The following is a 26,840-nucleotide window of genomic DNA, read 5'->3' as shown; positions in this document are numbered from 1 at the left end:
AAACATAGAAGACATTTCAGTTTGACTAAACCAAGAAAGAGCATCAGTCTGTGAAGTCATTCTGGCAACAGAATTGATTGGTTTGTGGTGGTTGTTGTCTTTTTTTTAATAAAATAAAAAAGACAGCTGCCTCAAGCAACATCTTTCCCTGTTCTTTCTCATTTGAATAGAGGGAGATACATGCTGCCAAACAAGTTTTAAGAAAAGTTTCTGTAGTATGCATTCACAGAAGTGATGTCCTCAGTGACAGAAGTCCTTAGATGTTGACCATCCAACAAATACTTCTCTCTGCTGAGGAGAGCTGAAGTCATACAGGAAAAAAAAACAAAAACAGAAAAAGGACGAGACAGACCCAAATGAGGAAAAGCAGGACATTTTCTGTCTCATGTAAAAAATTAGGTTTCCAGCAGAGCAGTTGCTGCACAAGACATTTTGCTCCATTTCAGTGGATCTTCAGAGAGGTTTGGATTAGCGTCACAACAAGAAGTTTTAGTTGAAGAAAGAAAACTGAAACGTGGGGAGAGACAATATTTTGGTTTTGCAGCAAAAAACATGAGAAGATTTCTGAGGTAAGTATTGATTAAATATACTTCAGCTCAAACAGCAAAAAGTTATGGTGATGGTCAGAATTCTGACACATAAGTTGACATCACACTTACCAGAGGATAAGCAAAAACTAAATCACTCTGGAATAGATGTCATGCTATTGCTTTTTTTTTTTGTTTTTTGTTTTTTTTTTTTAAAAACCTACTCATTAGGGGAAGCAGGGGGAAGAGAGATTAATGAAAGAAGATTCATATAATATCAAGTTTGCCTGAGATTAGTGATTTATGAGACTGCTTTTAAGGTAAGGAGAACTATACATCTAATACTATTCATCAAAAGATTGAATGCAGCCTTAAGATTATTTTCATGTCAATTTAAATACACTAGCGTTATTAATCTAAAAGTTAACTCTTTCAGAAAAATGGTTCTTGACCAGGAAGCAGTTCAACATCTACAACAGGAAAGAAGAACAGAACTCCTTTTTCTTTCCCTTTTAGGGCCATGTAACAAAGTTTTCCATTTTTTTTTTTTGTTTTTAAAATAAAGGAGCTAGATCTCCTTTGAAAGCACAAAAACTAAACATCTGCAACAGAAATTTATACATGAGAAACCAGCTTGCATAATACATCAATGCTGCTGTTATTCTGGTAGAATCTGACCCTGTCCAACAGCAGATGATTCAAGTTAACTTATTCTAATAAAGCACGAGCTTTGAAGCAATCCATTTTTTTCTTCTGTAACTAGCTACCAAATTAAGAATTTTAGCTCAAAGTTCACTGCAAGCAGCTACTGCCTGCCTATAAACTGCTGTGCTACTTTTCAATAATTCACAAGCACGCTGTGGAGGTAACACTTTGGGGATAAAAGAACTCCTGGTGCAGGACCAGTAAGGCACCATTCATTGAATTAGAAGCTGTGGAGTCAGACAACCAGAATATGTGCAGAAGAAAAAGGCAGACTTGGCAGACTTGCCTTTTTCTATGAGCAGATCCTGCAGTCTTGATGAGATACCAATAAGTTTAAAATGGTCTCACCAAATCTAAGAGCTAAGTGTTTACACACAACTCAGTAAGTGCTCTTCTTTTAATCAAGTATTGACCATATAGAAATGTATCTCAAGGTCAATTGCTAGAACAAGCTTTTTAACTTCTGAAACACAACTTCCTTTGTATGCAGTTATCTTAATGCAATTCAAGTTTCTTCTCTTAACCTGAGAGTTCAAATATATTTCAGTATGTTTAATCATAGTATTTTCAGCTCATGACTGAAATTGTGGAAGTTTGTTAAAAATTCATGTTTTTGATGCTCAAACTAACAATGTGCATGAAAAGCATGTTTTTAATATCAATAGCATTTCAAATTTCATGATTTCCAAATTTCTCAGACAGCAAGGGTCTCTTCTCTAGAGAAAAGAATTATAAAAATCAAATGATCATTAGACAAAAGAGTAACGCTGCTGAAATTATCAGTCCAAGGATATCCCATAACAAAGGGCTGAGCTGACACAGCAGGAGGGACATGTTTTGTAAGTTTTTTTTCCCCTGCTAACAAGATGAACTCCTTAAACAAAACAAGCAAAATGACTCTGTCAATTTAATGCAGTTGAGAGCACCACGATAGTTCATTATAGATTTCGTGACATTTGCAGCACAAGTCTCCAGTCCTGACCTTGTCGGGACACACAAATCTAATAAAAGCACTTAAGGATGACAAACACAGACTTTTTCCTGACATTACTGCATGGAAGACTAACTGAAAGACTAGGGAAAAAAAAGGAATATCACTGTACATAAAAAAAGAGGAAAAAGTAAAAAAGAGGAAAAAGTAAACTTCCTTTTTCTCTACAATTTGATTTGAAGTCATAACATATACTAACATATAGTCACATGTAACTCAAATTCATTACACATCAAAACAGATTATCAGACTGAAATCATTCTTATGAAGTTTAGCAATTTAAACAATGAAAATCACCGCAGTGAAAAACCAGCAAATCAAAACATTTCACACATTCACCATAATCAAGTTACAAGCTTTAAGAAAGAAATAAAAAGAAATATAACCTACTTCTTTTCCCAGTAAACAAGGCTACCAAAGGAATAATACAAAAGCTGTAAGATCCCACTATCAGCAGTGCCAATAAAGTAGTATCACAGTGGCTTCCTGAATCAGTCGGTGGTATTAGAGTAGAATTGATGAAAATATCAGGAGAAAAATTAGTTTCGGTGCAACTGCGGAGTCCTCCTGGTATAGTCATTTAAAAAGGATCAGAACAAGCTTGAAGTCAAAGCCAGACTGCAGCCATGTTCAACCTCTCATATTCCTCTTGCTTGCTCTTCGTGAATTGGAGTGGAAAAAATTGTAAGCTTTGAGGCAGTGGACAAAACAGATTAAAGCAGCTAGCAAATCACTCTAAATAAGGAGTCGTTGGTTTGGATACCTAATCTGCATACATTTCTTTGTTATGAAGCAATAACCCTCTCCTTTGTTACACGAGGAGTAAAATGAAGAGAGGACAAAGCTGCTTGGGAATTCCAGATACAGTTCTAAAACTGAACAGCAAAAGTCAACATGGCTGTCAGGGCAACAGAACCAGCCTGATTACAGAGAAACACGCAGTGCATATTTTATTACACATACTCTTATTCCTTTGAGGAATATGCTAGCTTTTCATTTTTAATGAAAACACTACAGGAAATAAAGAAGAACAAGAGAAAATTTAGTTATTATATATGTATGCATGCATGTACATACATAAACCGAAGCTGTATGTTAAAACATAGTTGTTTGTTGTTCTTTTTTTTTTTTTAATTTTGTTTTGTTTTTTTTTTTCCAGTCCATCGAAGGCAGATTTCAAAAGAAGGCTGGCTCAATGCAAATGACTTTGCCCAGTCTCCAAGATGAAATAAATAATGTAATTGTAACAGCACATTTGAATGTACTCATTTGAATACATACAGCTGGAAACACTGATATGTCTGAGTAAGACCTAAAACTAATAAGAAGTAAGATGATAATTAATGCAGGATTCCTTTCAAGGGGACTTTTCAAAACAGTTGTTGCTGGATATCAGTTTAAATTACTTACAATTACTGCTGAAAAGACTTCTCTCACTCTGTGTGCTGCTGAGTGATGAGATACTAGGTGTTCTCTCCAGCACCGATCTTTTGACAGGCACTTTGGATTTCAAGAGTAGTTTACCAGAGCTAGCCTGGGAAGCTGGAGAATTTTTCAGAGAAGCATACTTCTCTCTTGGTGAAGATTCTAGACCTGTCAAATCACAAGGGGAAGGATAAAGGGAGGTAGAAAGCGAAAAGAACAAAATTAGATAAAAGCTTAAGCAATTACTTCTTCTACATGTATGCCTACAAGCAGAAAGATTTACACATTTTTGAAATACATATGAAAAGGCTATTATCTCATATTTACATGGTAAAAAAAAAGTCTTTAGTTTTTAAGCTTCTTCCTTGACCCAAATGTTGTGAATGCAGCAAAACAGTTCTGAGTACTTAAAAATCCCCATTTTACCCTTATACTGACATAAGACTTAAGTCAAGACCCAGTCTTTATAAGACTGGCCTTCAAGGCAGACATTTGCATGTACATAAAAGCTTACTACTTGCATTCCACTACCTCTGTGTGTTATGGTTAGCTGTGCTGGTAATCCCATGAAAATATTATCTTTGCCTCAAGATGACCTAAGACTGATTCTTTTGTTTCTTCCCATCCCCAAACACATACTGTTCTTTTTCCCTGTTTCACAGAACACTATATAAGATAGTCTGCTTTCGAGGACAAACACCACAGAAGTATCAAACTGTGCTCTTTTCACATAAACATACCTTAAAACTGACTAGTTCTACAAAACCAGTTAAACAGCACATCTTGGAACCAAGTTAAATGATCAATTAGTGCGAACACATCTTTGCATTAACTGCTGCTCTCATTTGAGCTCACTGAATACAAATGCCCAGTAGGTAGGTTAATCAAGCTATTTAGAAATGGGAAGTGTGCCATCGTCAGACAGGAGCTTCCTCTCATACTCTGTTAGTAAGAGAACATTTCAGATCAGTTAATTAACTTTCAATTTATTCCTCAAAAGTGCGCATCTAGACCAAAATTACAGCAGTCTAGGAAAAGTTATGTATACACAGACTTGTCTTGCACATACTGAGCTGACTAGTATCAGCTCTGAATTAAAATGTAGATGTCAAGATCTTTATATAGGCCTCCAAATCATGGAAAAGAGTTCATTATTTTTGTAGAGAAATCAAAATAAATAGAGCGAAAGAAGATAGATTTAGTTATTTTTAGCTATACAAAAAAAATATACAAATTTAATTCCTGACTTTATTGCCTTTTTTTTTTTTTTTTTTTTTTAAGTCTGATAGACATAGTTTATCTTACTCAAAAACGGATGATTTCTACTCAGAAAGATCAGTTTTTCCTATCTGAGTATAACAACCCTTCCTTTTATTCTTGCCAGTAGTTAAATTTCTGTCGTGCGGAAGCTATGCAAGAGAGTTGAAATTTGACAAAAACAGCCAGTAATTCCACCTTATTCAACATCAGTTTTGCCGCAGAATCCCCCTTCCTGAATAACAAAGATCAGGAAACCAACAATTTGCACCAAGTCCAAGAAAGCATGACATTAAGAGATAACATGAAAATTTAGGCAACAGAAACATGTTTGCATTTCAGCAGTAGGTGGTGCAATAGGGTTAAATAACCTGCCTCAAATCTTCTACCAAGTACACAAAAATCCGAACAGTGTGAATAAAGGAAGATACATCCATGCTACTCTCTGCAGTTTCAATCAGTTCAGTAATAATAAACTGCCTACAATATATACTAAAGATGCACTAAGATATGATATGATACCAGTCACTGAATATGACACACAAGCTTCCATTAGTCATTAAATATGCTTAAATGTCAGACCTCCCTTAAGATCTGCACTTTCACTGCACTTCTATGCAGAACTGTGATGCTACCTATGGTTTTAATCCAGCCTCATATTAAGAAACAAATTATCAGCCATATTCTGGAATTCCTTCCATTTTATTGCAATGAACATCTGAATACATCCAATTCATCAAAGAGCATCCAATCTTTTTTGGTGCTATGAGAACACCATGAACCATAAGCTGACCCTCATTCATGGAAGTCACTTCAAACAGAGGAACTCGAGGCAAAAACCTCTAAAATCACTTGTTTGATCAAAGAGATAAATTAATAATCACCACTGATTCTGGACTTCACAGAACAAATCTGTTCTAAACTAACTTTCTAAAACTTTGCAAGTAAACAAGCTTATTTCATTAATGGATCAACATACCAGAAAACTAATTAATCCACACCAATCCAAAATTCCTTTTCTAAATAGCCTCTCAGCAAAATAAGGTAAAAATTAAACTGCACAAGTAATCCCTCCTAAGCACCATAACTCCTAAAACAAAACAAAAGGCTGCTGTACAAACACTGCAGGTTAAGTTTGTATGACTTCATATGTTAAAGGTTTACATTTCAAAAGGCAGCTTTTGGAACAAATATTGCAGATAAACTACATTCTGTTTGCTGTTGTGCCAGGTTCCAAGTTCATCCATTTAAAAAGATACAGGAAAGAAATCCTGTTTTCTTCCGTCATTTCCACTCAAGAGGCAAGCATGTAAAAATACACATATGTAATTTCCAGCCAGCTTGGTTTCTTTGCTGAAATTGGAATAAAGCAGTTCACTAAATCAGTTGTGAAAAAAAACCTCCTTCAGTGGGCTCTAGGACAGCAAGTTCCAGAACTGAGTAAAACAGATCTTTTTTTTTTTTTTTTTTTTCTCTTAGTTCTGCTGCTTGGTGCTTTCCCTCTAAGGCTTTGGTTAAAGTAATTAAAACGTACAAGTAACACTTTTCGAGAACCCTCCTTGAAGAATTTTAGTCATGACCAGATCATTAAGCAGTAACTCTTGGTGTTACTTCAAGCAATAACAATTATTTTACGAAGTACTTCGAAAAGTACCATTCCTTAACCAGAACTAAAAGAAAAGGGTTTGAAGATGGAGATGGGAATATATGGTACACAAACAAAAGCACTGAAAACATGCACACAAGCAGAATATTTAGTGATCTACTATTACAAAGACAACAAGCAATAGCATCAAAGTAGCTGGCTTTCATCAGTTATTTAATCTAGTCACTGAAGCAGAAATATCACATTCCTCTACAGTGAAGTAAAAAGCTGGCAGTTCTTCAGGAAAAAAAAAAATCTCAACGCAACAAGTATGTTACAGCAAGTATGTTAAAGTATCACTTGTATTGATATGGAAATAAGCAAGGAACATGGGTCAGTTTTCAAGTAGTTCTGATTTCATGTCCTCACCCAAGTAAGTATTCTCTCATGTGAATCCTGCATAGGTGGGTTACTGTTCAGAATAAAGTAAGGCTGGAGCCCAGAAAACTCCTATCAGGAAAATAAACATTCGCTGGTAGTGGCTAACTTGAAACAGCACTGCCAACAGGCAGATTGTAAGGTTAAACACATATTCACCAGTATCCAAAGTTTCAAACCCTATCAACACATTTCACATCTAGAACTGAGCACAGAGCAAGTGAAGCTATACAACACTGAAATTAAAGGTCAGAAGCCTTTCCTAAACAGAAACTTAGGGCAGACTTGAGTGCACAGCACGTCTTTTTTCGTTGTTATTGCTGCTTTTGTTTTTTAATGCAACAATAGCTGGTCTGGGGCTTTCATTGCCATATTTCCTGAACACATTAAATTTTAGACTTCTCATTCCTTTCTGACTTTTCTTCTGCAAGTGTAAAATTCCAGAGGGTGCTAAGCATTTCAACTTTTAAAAGTAATTTTATGCATGACAAAAGAAGCCAAGTCTAAGTCTATGGGACAAGTTTTTGTAAAGCAAGGAGACAAATGTTCAAAAGAACACTTTGGTGTCTGCTGAAAGGAGTAAGTAAATAATGCAAAGACAAACACAGCTTTGCTATTCTTTCCAGCGCACTACTCTTTCCAGAGATCTAAGAGTACTTCTGATTGTTGCTTTGAATGCTGCACAGTAGCAAAAGTACTAACAAATTTCTAATGGCTACAAGCTTCATCGGTCATTCAGCAATATAAATTGTGCTACATTATACACAAGTCGGAGTTCCTTTGAGGATCAAGAAGTGTTTGCAATGCTGTCTCTCCCTTTGAAAGCCTCAAACCACTACCATCCCTGCCAAAGAAAAGGTGTCAGTTATATTATGTTTCTAGTAATATTGTAGCGGCTAAACATAAACACAGGCAAAGATAGCAAATGTTAGATTACTGATGAGTCTTCAGATATTTACATTAGAGAGACTATGTGTTTAGGGAACAACAACTGATCAGAGAACAGTTTAGATAGAAAGCAAGATTTAATTCTCTTTCTGATGTAGGTTCCCACAATATTATTCTATTCACCTGTGATCATTAGGAATGTGCTCCTCTTTGGCACAGATATCAGTGAACCAGCAGCACTTTTGTGCCCCAAACACAACAGGACTGCTAGCAATCATCTGTGTAGCTATTCACATGTTCCTCCCTTTGCAGTCCAATATTCTCAGAGTAAAACTGGAAAAGAGATCATCAGTGCTATAAAGCATTTTGTTGTTGTTAACTGTTGACGCAGCCAACCCTTTTCATTCCCCCAACCACTTTGCAATTTCAGTATTGTTTGCCACGCGGCTATCTGCCTCAGTTTTAGGTTTTGCTTTTGTAGACTGAACTGGAGCAGACCAATGAATGACCACATCCATGTGGTTGCCTGGTTATGTCCTACAATGAAAAGCAAATTGAGTCTCCAAACAGCAGCTCATTTTATGCCGTCTTCCAGGTGCAACTGCTATGGTGGAAAGGCTTGCCCACTCCACCAGTGCCAGGAGACTGCCATACTCTGTTCGCATCCTGTTTTAAATAAGAAGTCCCAACTAACATCTTTAACACAGCTATCAGAAAGTTTCATCTGTTTAGTACTAGTGGGCACAGGAAAGAGTCACAGTAACATAATATGAAGAAAGCTGAGGCAAAAGAAAACCACCATCCAAATACATTTTCCACTGTTTTCTAGCTCTCTGGATCACATGCCCCTTTCATGTTGTGCACTAAGAATTCGTTGATAGTTTACACCTTTTATATCCGTGTTATCACTACATACATTAAGTTTTCTTTATTACGTAGGAATTATGTACTACATGCTTTGCATGAAAAGAAACCTTACAGCAGCAAAAAATACAATTTTTTTTTCCCCTCAGTAAGACAAGGATTTTTGTTTCTCTTCTCCTGCACCCCACCCAAGGAGAATTCAAAACCAACCAGTAAAGGTGAAGAATTATTCGGAGATACCTCAGCATGTCCCTGCAAGTAAATGACTAGGTACAAAGAAATTCCCCTGCAGGGAACTGGTGTGCACATCACTCCTAAAGGAGAATATACCTATAGCTACATACGCATTTCTGAAAACATTCACATGTGAACTGGTAGTATCAGTCTCTTCAGGTACGACTGTGTTTCTTGCTACAGGTATACCTAAACGAAATCCCAATACAGCTAGTCACAAGCTAAGTGTAAAAAATCTGGGAACCTCTATGGAAACTTAAGTCCCTAGGTTTGGCATTGATGGCATCAGAAAGAACCTGGAAGTTAAAAGATACACAACGTGTTCAACATCATACTGGAAATACTATAGTCTTCGGAATAAATATCACTTAAGTTCACACTCAAACTTGGCCACCACCACCACCTCCCCCTTCTCTTCCTCTATCTCTAAAAAATTCAGAACACCATCTTTAAGAATATCAAGTCAAAGATCCCACATTACTTCACAGTCAAAATAACTTACAGCTTCCTCTCATTTCTCATAACCCATTTAACTTATAAAACTAATAGGAATTTTATTTTTTTAAATGCTGAACCATACACAATGCTTACAGAACATTAATAACTATTGCATGATAAGACTGTTCCTTGTTAAGAAAATGTAACAAAAGAAAATTGGTGTAAAAATTATAGCAAGATTTTCCACTAGTGTATGCAGACAGAACTCACTTGAGTGAGGACATGAAATCAGAACTACTTGAAAACTGACCCATGTTCCTTGCTTATTTCCATATCAATACAAGTGATACTTTAACATACTTGCTGTAACTTGCAGACAAACTTAAAAGCAAATTGATTGTGTCTAATTCATATTAGATCATTTTATGGCTCTTTTCTGGCTTCAAAATGTGAATCAACCCTTCTGTACCTGAATGACCAACATCAGCAGCAGAGTCTTAGAGATCAATATGTGGTGCAAGGATACACAATGTATCAGGCAGCCTTCCAGCACACCATTTCAGTGATGATGGCCAGGAATAGAGAGCAAAGTGGAGGGAAAAGAGTAAGGAAGCTTATCTCAAGCAGTCAGAGGTTTCAGAGGGAGTTTAAAGACCTGTGAGATTCCACAAAACTAAAGCTGCTTCCTGAACTCTCACACATGGATCAGCTGGACAGAAGTCCTTTCAAGTATATAAGGTAAGATTTTCCCCCCACTTCGTACTGCAAATTAGCAGATCACTAGTTATATAAGACAGCGTGATGACTGCACCTCTATCTCATTAATAGTCAAGATTTCTCTCAAAGACCAGGTACCTTCTTCCCCAGACACAGCTTGTAGAAAAGCAAGCTCAAAGAAAAGGAACAAGTAGAACAGCTTAGAGAAGTCACCTGCTCAGCTGGTAAAAATCACAAGGCAAATCATGTCATTTATGAACCTACTTGAGGCAAACTTGAGTTTCTTTCTACAGACATCAGGCAGCAGTGTCCTTTCAGTAGGGAGCATTCTCCAAGCTCCCCTTTGTTAGCAGGCTCTGGCTGGATAAAACTGAGGTCAGACTGAAGCAAGCTCCACGTCATACTATGGACACATCTACATTCACAGAAACCCATGTATTAATTTCCTCCTTCCCACACTTTCAAGAGAGATATGAGAGTTTTAAGTTCATTTTACATAGACTTTAATTAGTCTAATGAAGCACTGCACATGTATTAAAGAGAGAAGGGACCAATTAAAATGGACTCATGAGTCTAAGGACAAATGACGACCTTGAACAAGCTAGTCTATGAAGAACCTGCTTTGAAGATCCATAAAAGAGGCTGACTGTTCAGAGGGAGCGAAGAAAGCACATAAGAAGAGTGGCCAAAATTAAATTTTAAACCTTATTTGCAGACTCTCTGGTGTATTTCAGATTTGTTCATGAGAAAGTACATCGATCTTTACAGGTTAACTCCCCAGTCCAGCTTTTTTGATAAAGATCTAAGGGTTTCAGGCCAGAGAATGTGGAAGTTTTGTTTGCATTTTGAAATATTTTGTTTCCTCTTGGCAGCACATCAACACAACTTTGGAGAGTCAGATGGTAGATAGCAGGAATGATAAAAGCTGAAAAGTGATTTACAGTCACTATGTTTGGTTGATCTTCTGGTTCAGTGTTAAGACAGAAACTTAAGACTGTGGGAATGCTTACTGAAACTAAGTTGTTTTGGTTCTGCTTCAGTAGTTTCGTGAGGGGCTATACCAAAAAGTCCTGAATTATCAAGTTTATATACGTGTTTCCAAGCTGCATGAAAACCCACTGAAACCATTTGGTTTCAATTTTCTATCTACAAAGTGTCTCTTTGTGAAATAAATAGCTACAACACTCAATATTGAACAGTCTTAATCATAAAATCATAGAATGGCCTGGGTTGAAAAGGACCTCAAAGATCATCGAGTTTCAAGCCCCCTGCTGAGTACAGGGTCGCCAACCACTAATCTGCTTTAACTTTGGAAGCTTCTCTGAATTACACTTTTAAGTGCAAGACTGAGTCAAAAAATGCAACAAAAGGAATTTAGTAATTATGAGCTAACAAACAAAATCAGTATTTCAAAGCGTCACTAAAATCTGTAGTGGTTTAATGCAACTTAAGTGTATTTGCTATAGAATAGGAAGAATTATTTCCACACCCCAGTTCAGTCAGTTGCAGCACATCAGAGAAGTCTTTCAAGATGATCAACAAAAGGGCTCATTTGTCCAAGGTTCTCAAGGAAAAACAGAATTCAAACAGCTAAACTTCTCTTTATCCAAGCTTTCACTATTCTAGTTAAATGCCATGAAAATACTAGCAAGAGATGAAGAGGGACTACCACTAGCTTACATTCACACAGAAGTAACTAAACAACAAGATAATAATCAGATGTTACTGACATGAATCACAGAAAAAAAAAATGGCACCTAAAACATCAGAAATAACCGTCAGATGGTGAACTACACTTTAGAAACATAGGCAAAAGACATTTTGGTTCCAAAGATTTTACATGGCTTTCATTAATTTCTGAAAATCTTTAACAGTAAACGGTGGAAAAATATTTTAACTGTTCTCAAACAGTGACTATTATGCAAAAGAAGTGACAGAGCTCTCATAGCTAAGAAATCCACAACATGAAGCTTCATACAACAGAAAATAAAATTAAACCGTAACTTTCAGTTAAAGCAGAAGTGTAGGTGAAGTAGTAGCACATCAGAAATTGTAAGTGCAGTTAAAGCTCCACTCCTTTACAAACTTACTGGTAGTTTGTAGTCAACAGTACAAGGGAAAAAATGCAGTGGTAGGCATTTACATTTTATATCTAAAATAAATCACTCGCATTCCTATTTTATACTGTTCAAAACCTGAACAATTTCCTGTGGTTCAGACTGTCATAGTGCTTCACATGCATTTGCTGATACAGGCTGACAACAGAAGCATTTGGAGAGACATTCTATGGGACCATCAAAGCTTCTTGGCTTCTTCAGTTCCCCTCACATCTCCCTTCACATGAAAAGAAGGCCTGAGTCTTTCCAAACCATGCTACCTCAACTATTAGCAGGATATTACTCTTCCACTGCGTTTATGTATATCCATTTAGAAGGTTGCACGTATTAGCTGAGAGTAAAAACAATAGTTGCTTTCATTTCTGGCCTGATTAAAATCCTGAACCAAGGTTCCAAAATTACACAAACCTTCCAGTAAGGATCAAGTAACTCAAACACATTACTCTGTCTTAAATTCTAGTAGGTATTTTCAGTAATAGAAAAATAAGATACCAAGAGGCATGCTGCCTGTCATCTAGTATCACATAAGTCTACACACTGTACTGTGGAAAAGTTACCTATGATTTTTGCTCACAAATAAGTATAAGACTACAAGCCATTCTCTCTTAGAGAGGAATGGAGGCGTTCAGCTTGAAACTGTGACTCAATTTCTAGATTTCTACATTAGGATTCACCACTGTTGCAGAAATGGAGTTTCAGCATTTCACAAACCACTTTTACACACTGAATCAAGTTGGACTCAACTCTTAAAAAACCAACCAATTTCTAATTCAGCAAAACTCCAAAATCCAGCCAAGATATGCCAACACTGGTGAACAACAGTACGCTTTGGGGAAAAAAAAGTATTATTTCTAGTTTAATGAGCTCTTCAAATAACCTCAAAGTACGTAATGCTTGAAGTATGAGTTTTCCTCTCCTCCTTCCGTAAACTCTCTCTGCTGTCTCCTGTTTGGAGAATGATCAGGGAATTTCCTTAGAACAAATGCTTCCTATTGGTGTAGCATGCTACCTCAAGGAAGTTAGTTTTATTTAGAAGTAAAAAAAAAAAACAATAAAAAAAAACCAACGAAATTTCAATTCCTGCCAAGCTGTGATCCAATTGGTACCTTACACTGGCCATTTTTTCTTTTACTTCTTGGGTGCAGGGGAGTTTCCTGTTTACCCATCAAAATGACAGTGAATTATGCAATCTATTGCTCATAAATTCTTTATTACTCTGAGAACATGCATGCAAATACATTTTGGACAGGTGGACTGCTTGTTTCCCCCAGCATACACATGAGATGACATAGCTAGACCATCATGTTTCTCTTGCCTTCCTGCCTTATTACCCAAATATATCCAGAAACTGGTTAAGAGTTAGCTCCACCAGGTTGTTAGGATTTGGACAGTTAAGACTCATCTTGACAAGCACCAGAACAACAGAGTCTGAATTCAGTGATGACCCAGTTACAGGCAGTGCGGGCTGGATTACATGACCTCCAGAAGTCCTTTCTACCCTGGACTTAGCTAGGATGTCTACAACCTAGAGAAATCCTAACAGGAAACAACTACAGCTACTGAGCAAGTTACTTATCTGTGCTGCTGGAACCATATCAAGGTACATGTTTAATAATGAATTGTTCAAATTACTTAAACTGAAAGAAATAGTTATTCCCTACTCTAAGACTTCAGCTAAACTAATGGGCAATCGTTTCATTCACAAGCTGCCTCTTGGCCACAGTAAAATGTATGTACAATTTTATCTTCAAAATTTTAAAAACAGATGTGGTAAACATCTGTGAACAGGGCTTCACCTGAAAGGTATGGCCTGGTAAAACAATGGGGCTTTTACAGTAAAACCAAGCAACTCCTACTTCTCATCCTTATTTCCCCCACCGGTGCTCCCATAATCTGATTCACATCAATACTATGTTTACCGGTGAGCAAGGAAACATATTTAAGAATTTCCTTGGTGAGGGATAGAGCAAGTTAACCTGATGAAGTTTAATGTATCAAATCCTACTCTGTAGCATAAGCAAAATAAAAAGTGATGCGTACTATGAATGTAGGCATTGGTAAGGGGATGGGATAAGGCATTAAAGAAAATTCTCCCTAGGAGTAGCATTGAAGCTTGTCTCATCTGATCATAACGCAAAACTTCGAAGTGTTGTGGTGCTGCTTTATGCTTTCATCTTAAACAGCCAGTTTCCAACAGGAAAAATTCAGAAGGTGCTCTGACTTCTGCAGATCTAACATACAGTGAGTTATGGAGAGACAGCTTTAGCTAAAGGAATTTGTGGAGAAAAGGGTTTTCTTTCCAACAGCAAAATACTGTCCCTCCATTTAAAAAATAAAACAGATGTACTTTCAGAAGCAGAAGTTGTACTTATAACCAGCTGTGCTTACATGTATTTCTAGTGATAGTATCATAAAGCTGCTCTGGGTTAATAATGCAAGGGACAAAAATACACCTATATCCATCTCAGTTCCTCTGAGACAGAGAATCTCAATTTAGATTTTTACTGTCAGAGTGCCTAAAAGTATTCCAAGAAATTGGTGACTTACAAATACTTATCTCACTGAGCAAATCCTTCACATTAGCAAGGCTTAAATCAGAGAGCAGAATAAACCCACTGTCTTTCACAGATTCATCCCATAAAGAATGACAGATACAGATTTTAATCACAATTCACTACTTGTATATAATTAAGTGAAGTAGTTTGGACTGCAGTATAACTTTGGATTGGGTGGGTAAAAAAAAAGACCATTTTGCTGGGTGTCCTTGAGTGAGCACACTTTTCAAGCTACAGTGTAGTCATTTTTTTTGTAGTGTAGTCATTTATATCCAGGTTGCCTTGACAATTAGATATACTTCCACATTTAGTTAAAAAAAAGCACATAATTTACAAGAGTATTTCCAAATCCCTACTGTACAGCTACAGATCATAGTTTGCAGACCTCAGATTTGAACAGCAGCCTAGGGTCTACTTTTGAAATCTTCTTCTTCTCAGTTGAAGTCAGTCTGAGTTTAATTAGCAGCTCAAGCAGCAGTCTCTAATTTTGTTTTACCCTTCCTAGAAACTGTAGAGCTATATCAAAATTAGGTTGAAGAAAATATGGTACATCCTGAAATAAGGGCTCACTCCCTTTGGAGTACTATATAGCTGCTTATTGTAAATGCTTTGTACTTGAGCTCTGCATTTTCTCCTTTTCAGTTACACACCTTTTGAGTAACTTCAGTTGTACCTCCACAAAGTTCTTTTATATGACCAAACTATAAGTAATAATGTTTAGATACCGTTTTCCCTCCTAACCATCTTCTTTACAAGATGAGATTTTAAGATGATTAGATAGAACCCACTTTTTTAAGCCCTGTATTAACAATTTCAGCGAATTCACATTTAGCATCAAAAATACAACTCTGTACCATCAAATAAGTTCTGTTTGAAAGTATATTCAAGGCAGTATCTTAACTTAAAGAAACTTTAAGCAGTAGTATCTCAATCAAAATTCATCTTACCAGAGCTTGATGATAGAACAGTTCCTTTCTGAGAAGGTGCTTTAATTGCGCAGGTATTTTTATTTTCACTTCCCCTCCTCAAGGGAAACACAGATGGCACCATTTTAACCTTGGATACTGATGCACTTCGTAGAGCAACTGGGCCTTTCTTTGGTGTATTTTTCACTTGTGCATTTCCACCTTTCACAGAAGGCATCTGCTTTAAAACAGATGATAAAAAATAAAAGACCATGACTGAGAAGCTGAGGAGTACCCTTTCTGGCATCTGTAATGAAATACTGACCACACAGGTAAGTGACACATTTAGCTGTTTGCTTTCACAGGGTCCACCAAAGCTACATTCAGTCATACCGCCTGCAGTTCACAGCTTCAAGAACCCTCTCTTAAATGGCTTTCAGCAACACAAAACTAGAAGCTTAAAGATAGTCACTAATAATGACAAACAGAGATTACAGAGGTCACTTTATGTCAGAGTTCCTTCCTTCCTTGTCCCTCCATACTTTAACTGACCTGTTTAAATATGACTGTGCCCAAACAAGATTTTTTTTTTAATCTTTAAACCAAGCAACTAGGCTAAGTTAACAAACTAAGATGTTAGTTGTCATGTACTAACAGATTTCCTTGTCTGGATTACGGCAGCAAAACAAGTAAGCCTTTCCACATTCAGGAATTTAAGAATGTACTTGGGACAGGTTTAAAATGACCAATTCATAGGTAGCACTTTACCTTTTATACAGAATTCCTGCTCTAGTTCATATATACACACTTGTTTGTGACTATTCAAGCTGAGAAGCTAAGCCTATAAATGTAAGCCTAGAAGCATGTACAGATGTTCGGTAGTTTTTTGTGACTCAATGCGATAAGCAACTATTTGGTCATATTATGCACTTTCCACTTTTGATTACAATGCTCATTTTCAGAAATTAATCTGCACCTTACAGAAGACAATGTACTAAGTTCAATCCAGTTGACTACTGAGCATTTTAGAAAATTTGCTCCATGGATTTACCAAGTCTCAGCAGAATAATTAGTATTGCAAAGGCTTCCATCGCTGAACTGGATGAATTGAAAGCATTCTCTTCAATCTGTGGTTCTGGAAGTAGTGGGTAACGTAGAATACAAACTTTAAAATACTTCAAAATTAGAAAAGAAAGTCCATACTTTCATGTTATTAATTTCTTCTGTAATGCTTCATAAATGGACATCTGCTTCCATTCTACCTACAGTACATTCCTCCTTATACTGAATTTTAGTAAAGGTTTTTTTTTTTTTTATAGCAAAGCAGTAAAGACCAACAAAAATTCAGACAACTCCAGGTTTTATCAAAAAGTATGCTGCCTCCATTTCATTGAGTAAACAGAGATTTTCCTGACTCAGCCCCGAAGCTCTTTCCTTCTTTCCCACTGTTCCTCTTCCGTGAAACCTCTTTAAAAGGTATCTGAAAGCAGCACGTTTCTCCTGACAGGTAGCTGACTAGTCCAAAAATATTTTCCAACCCATCAAGCATGCATACCTTCCAGCCAGGAAGTTTGCACCTTCCAATTGGCTTACCGTCCCGGAAAAAGATACATGTCTTCTGCATAAAGCATAGTTCCTAGCTACTCAACTATTCTAACAAGTTCCATTTTCACTTCAAATAAAAGAACTCCCAAGCAATTCAAAGTAGACAGTTAAATTAACAAGTTTAAAATGTTTCACCAAATTGCTGGTCTGAGGATTTTGCATTACTTATTAAGATACACTTAACATTTCCATGCAGAAAAATTTTAAGTATGTTTTGGAACTAAATTATGTTTTGAAAGAAAAAAAGATTATTGAAAACAGAAGTTTATCTTCAAGATAAACTTAAAATACTCAAAATTACAGTGTCACTAAAATTATATTGATAACGTGCACATTTCTAAAAATCACAGAACCATAGGGGTTGGAAAGGACCTCTGGAGATCGAGTCCAACCTCCCGGCCAAAGCAGGCTCCCTACAGCAGGTTGCAAAATCTTAACAAGTTGCAATATACAATTTTGCTAGTTAGACTGTGTTAAGATGCGTGTACTTTTATTAGAAAGGCTACTGACTGTATTGCACGAATAAAACTTAACAAAAAGTGTTATACCATGGAATAAGATGAAGGTTGACAACACTAAAAAGCACTTGAGGTCAAGTGCCAATTGCTTAGACAGAAGTTCAAGCAGTTTGCAAAATTTTTTTTATTTCTCTCTCCTCTTAGCAGGAAGAGACTTCACCCCAGAAATCAATGTTACAATTACTTTTGTAGACACAGAACCCATTTCACAGTTTCCATCCAGCACTGTGCAATATAGAATCCCCTTTCTTCACGTGCACAAAACATTTCATTAAGTCAAGAAAAAAAGCTTACCACAGGAACTGAGTGCAGAACAAACGTTTCATTTGCCATATCTTTTAACAATGGCGCTTCCAGAATTCCCATGTTGCAGTTTTGCTCTTTTACACCTCCATTTGGACAGATGTTTTGAGCACAGGGCTGCACTAAGGAGTCTGAAGTATCCATTTCATCATTCAGCATCTCTTTGGAGCCTTCTCCACATGCTGGAAGTGCAGCAGAAGCCAAGGAGCACACTGAATTGGTAGCACTCACTTCGCCAGTGCCTTCCAGATTCTGCTTCAGCGCAGGTGTCTTTGAAGTCCCGTGGGAAGCGGTTCTCGGCTGCGTTGTGGCATGCACAACTTGGCTAGCAAAGAGGTGTTTCTTAAGATGTAACTTATGGGGCTTACTCACAGGCAGTTCCACTTTCATATCTTTAGCTAAATCTATTTTCTTTTTCAGCACTTTTACAGAGGGGGACAGTTGCCTTGGGGAAGCAACTAGTGAGGATGAGGATGCGGCTGACTTTTTGGGTGACTGAGGAGACTGTTTTAAGGGTTCGCTCTCTCTTGACTGTAGTACAGGTCTAGACATAACCTTTGGCTTCACATTTTTGAAATTAGGTTTGGGAAAGCTAACAATCTCACATTTCCTCGATTTGGTTACTGATGACGGAACAGGTGATCTGCCCACTGCTCTTCCCGCAATTTGACCCGAACAAGCTTTAAGCAAAGGCCTTCGGTTATGCTCTCCTATGAGCATCTCGTTTGGTCTTAATTTAGAAGACTTGTCTCCCAATTCTGCCACAGCTGGAACAGGAAAAGTTGTGGGTTTTGTTCGCTCTTTAGGAGTTGAAGTAAATAGCCCAGTATCGCTTTCACCAGCCACAGGACTGAAGACCAAAAAAGTTGCTTCACATTTCAGTTCAGGCTTAACTGCTCTCTTTAGTTTTGGTACACTGCAAGGTAGCACTTCAGACACAAAAGGGGTGTTGTGCTTATACTGAAAAGCAGCAGGGATGCTTTGTTCTTTGGTTAAGGGCTCACTGGTTTTCTTTGATACTTGTTCTCCAATGTTTTCTACTGGTAGAAGGTGTGTGTTATTTCCAGGACTATCCATGCATGTCTGAGCAATGGAATTCCTGGTTTTATCACAGTCAGCAATATTTTGCAAGAATTTTACTTGCTGATCTTCATATGTGAAGATGTATGGTGATAATTCAGCTTCTGTATGAGGATCAGTACATCCAGCAGCTTGTTTTCCAGACTGTGCTTCTGTTCCCAATTGTTCTCTGCCAATGTCACTAGTATTTTCTACATCGAGTTCAATGCCCGCAGAGGCAGGATAATATACTTCAAAATCAGAAGAGGCCTCTAGGCTTCCTGAAGCCACTACTGTAAAAGAGAAATTTGGTGTTTTTTCTGAGCTGATTGCACCCAATTTCTCTCTCCTATTTCCTTCATCAGAAGGGATTAGCATTTCCCCCAGATGCACATCATTTTGATCACTTCCCACTGTTCCACTTACAATGTTAGTAACATCCAATGTGCTCTGGTGGTAGCGTACCCTGCTTTCTATCATGGACTGCGTGCATTGCTCTGAAGCAGGATGTGGTAATACACAGTTTGATTCAGTCTGACTGTAAGGCATCGATTGTTCAATACTCTGATCTTCCATTTTTGTCATAGCCACATTACCTTTCAGGAAGTTTGTTGTTTCTTTCAAGTCACAATTCAAAGGACATACACTAGTGTGCTCAGTCAGAGAAGACTTGCATGCAGTATCTTTATCTCCCAAGAGAACTCCTCCTTTGCAGTTATATTTACCAGGCACCCTTGGCAGATGAAATGCTTCAATACACTGCTGTTTTAGAAGAATACTTCCAAAGTCACTCTGATCTTCAAGAACAGCATCACCTTTATGCTCGGTCACTATATTTTGGTCAGTTGAATCACCATGTAACTTGGCAGCACAATTCTTTGAGGAAAGTGTAGCTCTGTCACATGTATAGTTATTTCCGTTTTCATCCCTTATAAGTAAGGAAGACTTCAAGCCATTCTTTGCTTTGTCATCTGACTTTTCAATATTCATTTTGAAGGCTAAATTTTAAACGATTTTCATTTTATGCTTATTTAAAACCCCAGAGAATGCAGACTTCTGAATTTTGCAGAAAAAACAGCTTTTCCCTGGAACATGTCAGCTGTCCGAGAGACATTTAAAAAGCAGTTTCTTGTTTTTGTGCTTTCCAAGAGGATTCAAAAGTTCTAGGATTAAAATGAAATGAAAAGTGATTAGCCAAACTAGGATTTTATAATATTAAGCATTCTTAAGCAGTTGGTCATGACTTGAATCAAGTGCAGCCATTTTGACCAACTTTGACCACTCTTCCCAGCTGAAGAGCAGGGAAATAAGACAGATGTTGAACATCCCCACACACCTGTAGCAACGTATTCCAGCTCAAATAACAGGAAGGAGGACACTGGCATTGAAAACAATGGGAAACAGGTCAGAGTTTAGCTAAAATGCAGACACAAGTGTGGTATCCTTAAATGAGGATATGGACGTAATGACATATTTGAAACTCAGTGAAAGGAAAACAGCAGAACATGAACGTCAGAATTATGCATACAGGAGTGATGGAATAATGCACACTGATATAAGAAATACACCAGAAGTCTGAAGTGATTTGATTGCAGCTTAAACACAATGACTAGCAGAACCCCAATGAACTGAAACTCCAGGGAAACAGGAAAACAGAGATACTTGAACTGTACTACCAACCATCTTTACCAGAGTGACAATACTGACTGCAATACAGTGGGACAAGTCAGTGAGGTTGCAAGATCTGAAAACATAAAAATGGGAGATTTCCACTACCTCAGTGTAGATTAGGTACATTGTGATCAGAGAAAGATCCTTAATTTTTGAATCTGAGACTGCTTCAGGCAACAAGTTTGTAATGATAAGATAAACAGTTCTTGATTTGTTCTTTAGCAGGCAGTGACTTAATGCCACACAGAGAGTATATAAACCATTTTAGAAACCAAAGCAAGGGAAAGAAAAACACTCAGAGAAATACACCTAAAAATATAAAAATAAAGCCAGTGCAATAAATAACATCAAAAGGAAAGTTACTGAAAGCAAGAATTTATCATTCAAAAAGCTGACATTTTCTCATTAACCCTATTTTCTTCAGCTGGAAGCACACCTTGAATAGTTACTTCTTACACTCTTTCAACCAAGCAAAAGCATAAAGCTTTCCAGACATGCTGTAGGGCCCATAAACAGTTCTGAGTACAAAAGAACCACTCCAAAAGACCATTCTAGATCTACATGAGTTTGTGTGCCCATGACAGACTAAATGCAGAGAGGCTTCTAGCCCACAGCCTTTTCTTTACACATGACTTTTTACCTTCAATCTGAGACAGATGCTTAAAGACCATGGAACAAGGAAATGAGACGCCAAAATAAGGCAACAACCCCCTTCCTGCTTCCTTTCTTTAATTCCGAAACAAAGATCACATAAGATAAAATTCTGGACTAGACAGACCCTGCTTAAACTCTCCCAGTTCCTAATAGCTCCAGATCCTTTGACTTCCCATTGATATTCAGCCCCTACAGAAGCATGAACAACAGCAGCGCCCTCATTTTAATCCTCTATTATGAAACATGAGGTAGGTTCAAGAGTTCTTTCACAGAAGTCTTCGCCTGAGGCTGTTAAAGAACCTGTCCTGAATGATTTTCCATCAAGTTAAGTTGATCACAGAATCAACTGTTGAAAAATGTCTGCAAACTTTGCTTTCACTGTTGTTTTGATATATTAAAACTAGTTGCTACTTGTTTGGAGACTAACCCATAACATGCCATACAGCTTGCCCAGCTAGTCGTGCAACAAGAAGAGATTCCATTTTGATTTAGCATTCACTCAGATGCAAAGACCATTCTCACCTCTTCCAAGAGCTTTCATGCAATAGAAAGTAGGGAACTCCAGTATGCCACTTCACAAAGCTGAGATCTCAAGAACTTAAAGAATGATACCTTAGCTTATTATCGATTGCTGATATACCAAAATTTGAAACCGGACATGCAGCTAAGTAAACCTTGATACAATCAGTGCTTAAGAAGTTCCAAGAAAATCAAATAGAAGTAGGCTTGAGACTGAAGAGAAAAATCAAGAAATCATTTAACCTGAGCATATGTATGTGCACATGTACTAACAGAAACCTGCTCGGTCCAGGTTTCCACATAGCTAGAATATATACAAAAGTATACCACTGATTCAGCTATTATTAAAGTAGCTTTTCACTTCAGTAATCAATACTTTCATGATCAACTAGACTAGATCCAAGTTCTGCTTCATATCAACATCTGGAGTCTAAAAGTATCTTTCATAAAAACTAGGAGACTTTTTAAGGCTTAAAAACAATGTCTAATGAAATCTGCAATATAAAGTTAGCTCTCAAAAATTAAGATTCTGTAGCTCTGTGGGGCACTTAAGTATGTTAATCAGGTCTATGAGCTTCTGGATGGTGAGAAGTTCTTCTGATTTAAGAGCTGCTATAGACAAAACAATAGCCCTTCCAAACAATATTCCTTTCCAAGAATACATTGCTCCTGATGAACTGAAAAAGTTAGGGAATTCTCTGAACTAAATATTACTACTGAACTCTGAGTTTAGTTATCAGACCACTTTTCCTTTCCACAACAGATACATAAGACATCAAGGAAACAAAGCACTGCTTTGGAAAAAAAGGGAAGCCAGCTTGGAAAGCAGATTCTCCTGAAAAGACCACTGTCCATCTTCTGGTGGCCCTAGATCCAGCACACGCTACAATATACAGAGCAGGGCTCAGAGCAAGATCTTGCAGGTTCTGTTCATCTACGTGGAGCGTCGCTAACCTGGGAAGGTTTGAACATGTGCTACAGAAGTACAGGGTACAGACACCAAGTGTCTACTAGTTCTGTGTCAGCTAAATAAGAGTCAAAACAATACTAATTAATATAAATAAATCCAGCTGCAAGATCCCAAATTGCTACAAGAATGAAAGCCAGTTTAAACGTATTATTCTCTCAAGGCTGACAGCAGTAATGATGCTTTTCCTGGTGTTCCACCAGGAACTAGGTGCTTTCGCCCACACAGTCACCATGTTTACTCAAACCCACCAGCTCTGTTTGCACAGCCTATACCAAGGGACGCAGGGGAGATCTGAAAGAAAAGGGTGTGCCCCTACAAGCAGGAAAGCAGCCTGGAAGCGCTCCAGGCGACTCACTGTACTTGAATGCTATGCTCAAGGCATCTTCAGTATCCATACTTCAGCAGAAAGCTGTATTACACTGCCACAATCACCACTCAGAAGCTGGGAATTATTTTAAGATATCTTCTGGGAGAACTCTGCATTCAGAAGACTGGTCCAGTGACTTTTCTTAAAAGTAAAGCGAGCGCTCCTCCTACTTAGCTAAGATATTTGAAGGAAGGGTCCAGAACTGGAACCTAGCATTTGGGGGATCTGGAGGTACAGCCCCCTGACCAGGAAGTTCTGCGTGTTCACGTGCCTTTCCTCACTCTGTTTTTACAGCAGCAGGAAAGAAGAAGCTCACAGATGTAAGAGATAAGCACAAACAGCCGGTGACAAATCCTAGCTATAAAAGCAGCGCAAGTAAGCATACGTATTTTATGAGTTGTAATTAAATGCATGATCAAACAAAACCAAAGCTACCTCTTTGAATGAGCAGATCAGAATACCAACAAGCCTCTCGCTTGAATATTCTGGTACTTTCCATTGCTAGGACTTAATCAGGCACTCATTCTTAGCTCCATTAAGACAGCATTCACAGCTAAATGTGGCATGGAGTTTTCTGGGGGGTGCAGTACACAACTGCAATGCATGGTCACTTGTGTTTGTAGTTATCGCTGGCTTGGCTATTTTGGGCTATTGCTACTATAAGCAAAGCCAATGCCTAGTTTTCCATGAGATCAATATTCAGTCTGCTCCTCTTTAGGAACTTCCAAGAATGACGAAGTTTTTACTTCCTGGTTAAATTAGTCCTCAACTTTTCAATGAAATGTTCCTGGGTTTTTAGGAGTTTTTTTTTTTTTCCCCTGCTGTTTTAATAAAAATTGGCCTTTTTTTTTTCTTCTTCTTTAAAATCAGCTCCTGTACAATCAAAGATCAACTTTCAGGTCAAAATGAGAGCAGGAAGCTAGAACTTAAGACAATATGCATTTATTATGGCACTCCCTTAGCATGTCAAGGTCCAAGTCCTACTTTTTGAAAGATCTGATTGAACTGTGAGCTGAGCACAAACTGGACTGATGTCCACCAACAGCAACTCAGGTGATCCAAGTTATCTGATTACAGGTGTTGACATATACTGCTCACCTAGTCTATCACCTGGATCTTGGCTAAACTGCTAACTTCTCCAGTGCTGCTACTTAAACTTTATGCAAAAGCAGGTACAGGGCACCAGTGCAGAACAGCTACTACACCTTGGATTCTCACCACAAATTCAGGAGCAGGGGAGAGAAAGGGAGGTGCTGTTGCGTGTTTCTTTAAAAAAATATATCATACATACGTATACATGCATACACATGCAAGTAAGTATAGAAGATATAATCCCCAAGTCTATAGATTTCTGGTTAAGCAGACTTTTTATCTGCTGCTAGTCTCCTCTTGACTGAGAAGGACAAAGCTTTCATAAAACAGCAAGTAAAAAAAATGCAGAAGCTCTCTGCAAGAGCGAGAACACCAGGCTGCAAAGGTGGTAGCTGAAATGCCAGGCATAACATTGGAGAAAAGAAAATAATTCTTGCTTCCTAACAATGAGTCATGATAGACATGCTCGGCAAGTCAGAGCAGAGATGGCTTTAACCATTACCACTGAAATAACTCCTACACTAAACATTTGCCTTTTAAAATCAAGTTCTAATGCCAAGCAAATACACCACAATGCACTAGGCACCATAAACTGAAACTACTTGAGGGTACAGTGCTGACTTGAAATTTTTCATGCTCCTGAATTATTTTACAAAGCACCTGTGCCTGTGCCCTGTGCCCCTGGGTTTATTGTGAACACTGCCCAACATTTAATGGACAAAACCAGTATTCTGGCAAGTACTAAGATTGTGTCATTAGAATGTGACAGCTGAGGCCACAGCAAGATTGATGTGTTCCTGTTCTCGTGTCCTTTCAGATCTTCACCTAAAGCTGCGAGCCAGTTCAGCAGCTGGCTATATTTAACAACCAAACACATCATGAACTAGTTTACTGAGCATTTGGAACACCTCCAACATAATCTGTAGTGAAGTAAGATACAGTAAACCCAAAAGAATTATTTAGCTCTAGTGGATTGTTCTGTGTAACAAATCTATGACCCAATTAATTATCTGAAAAAAGCAGATCAATACATCCCCTAATAACTGAAATAGCAGCATCCTTGCGATGGTATCTTTTTGCAGTACAGATTATTCATCAAGATGCTTAGGATTTCCCAAGTTAGCCAGGTCAGAAGTTTAATCAGCTCCCAGTTTTCGCAGACTCAAAGAAGCCTGCTGTGCAGAAGGGGGCACTCATTCAGAGAATACTTCAGCCAGCCAAGGAGAGGTTTCACATACTCTGTAAGAAATTCTGCCCCTGAGTTAGGACTGCGCTCTTGCACAGCAACAGCATCACAGCAGATTTTAATTCTGAAAAAACTTCAAGAAATAGGTTAATAGAAATAATGTTTTTGTAGCCAAATAGGAAACAATAAAAATGCAATGACAAGAAGTCCTAGGGGTGTAGTGGTTGCTGCGGATTTTCAGAAAGTATTGCGGGATGCTACTATAAACTCTATCAATCTTAACAACTTAACTAGTTTTTCACCTACAATCTTGACTCACTGGCATCTAGAGTAACTGGGCAACTCACAACCATTGTTCCCAACCCTCTAGTCTGAAGAGAGAGGAAAAATAAATAAATCTAATGCACTGTTTTTATATCTTAAAAAAAAAAAGTTTCCTACAAAGGAAACTTTCTCACAATGAGATCAGTTCTGCTGCTTGAGTTTTGTTTTTATACTTTAATTCTTTTAGAGTTTCCTTGTTTGTTTATCCTTTGGTCTCAGAACATACAAGATTGAATCCAATAGGGCCTGGCCCTGCAGAGCAAAGCACAGCGCTCTACCTCCGTAGCGCAGCGGAATTACAAAAACAAGAAAAATACCACGCCAGTTTTGCAGAGCAGCTCAGAGAAAAAGCTCAATTGATACAACACGTAGGTGGGGGGGGGGGGTGCAGTCTCACTGCCACTGCCTGTGGCCTCAGACCTCGTGGGCCAGGTGGGGAGAAGGGGAAACTGTGCTCGTGGGGAAGGCTGCCAGGACGGGGCTGTTTGTCTCACCCACGTGATGTGGGCTGGATTCAGACTTGCAGCCTGCTGAGCCCCTCGCTGCAGGGAGAGGGCTCCATTAGAGTGCAGAGCTGTACACTGCTGTAGAGCGCCCTGCATTCACTGAGCATAAGCAGGGCTCACTCCCACCTACAGCTTGTCCCATCAGTCCTTCAGAAACCCCTCAGTAATGCCACAATGTCACAGTAAATTATAACACACTAAGATGCATGTCATGCAAATCCATTATTTTAATACTTCTTGCTTAAAATTAGGATCAAATATAAATGCTACTTCCTATTGCTTCCTTTAGTTTTGTGTTACATTCAAATCTCTACACTTTCACAGGAGAGCTGAAGAACTGTTTCAGCTTGCAAGCGCTAACCTCTGAAGCAGTTCTCCGCATTCAGCTGTTTAGCTGACTTGACAGCTTCACAGAAGAGC

General features: G+C 38.0%; 1 protein-coding gene across 9 annotated transcripts in view; it reads right to left on the bottom strand.

Moving 5' to 3' along the window:
* Positions 1-26,840, bottom strand: part of MTUS1 (microtubule associated scaffold protein 1) — a 117,993-nt gene that overhangs the window by 69,407 nt on the left and 21,746 nt on the right. For 7 of the 9 annotated variants that reach the window (XM_021395214.1, XM_021395217.1, XM_021395213.1 and 4 more), the window contains 3 exons: positions 18,064-20,294; positions 15,689-15,887; positions 3,634-3,816 (listed from right to left, as the gene is read on the bottom strand). In XM_021395214.1, the coding sequence (XP_021250889.1) occupies positions 3,634-3,816; positions 15,689-15,887; positions 18,064-20,121 (2,440 nt within the window). In that variant the 5' untranslated portion in view covers positions 20,122-20,294. Of the gene's footprint in view, positions 1-3,633; positions 3,817-15,688; positions 15,888-18,063; positions 20,295-26,840 lie in introns of those variants that run through there. The other 2 variants (XM_021395220.1, XM_021395219.1) reach the window with 2 other exon arrangements.

Source organism: Numida meleagris, chromosome 4 (assembly GCF_002078875.1).
Source record: "Numida meleagris isolate 19003 breed g44 Domestic line chromosome 4, NumMel1.0, whole genome shotgun sequence".
Taxonomy (NCBI): Eukaryota; Metazoa; Chordata; class Aves; order Galliformes; family Numididae; genus Numida; species Numida meleagris.
This window is presented reverse-complemented; position numbering and strand designations above follow the sequence as displayed.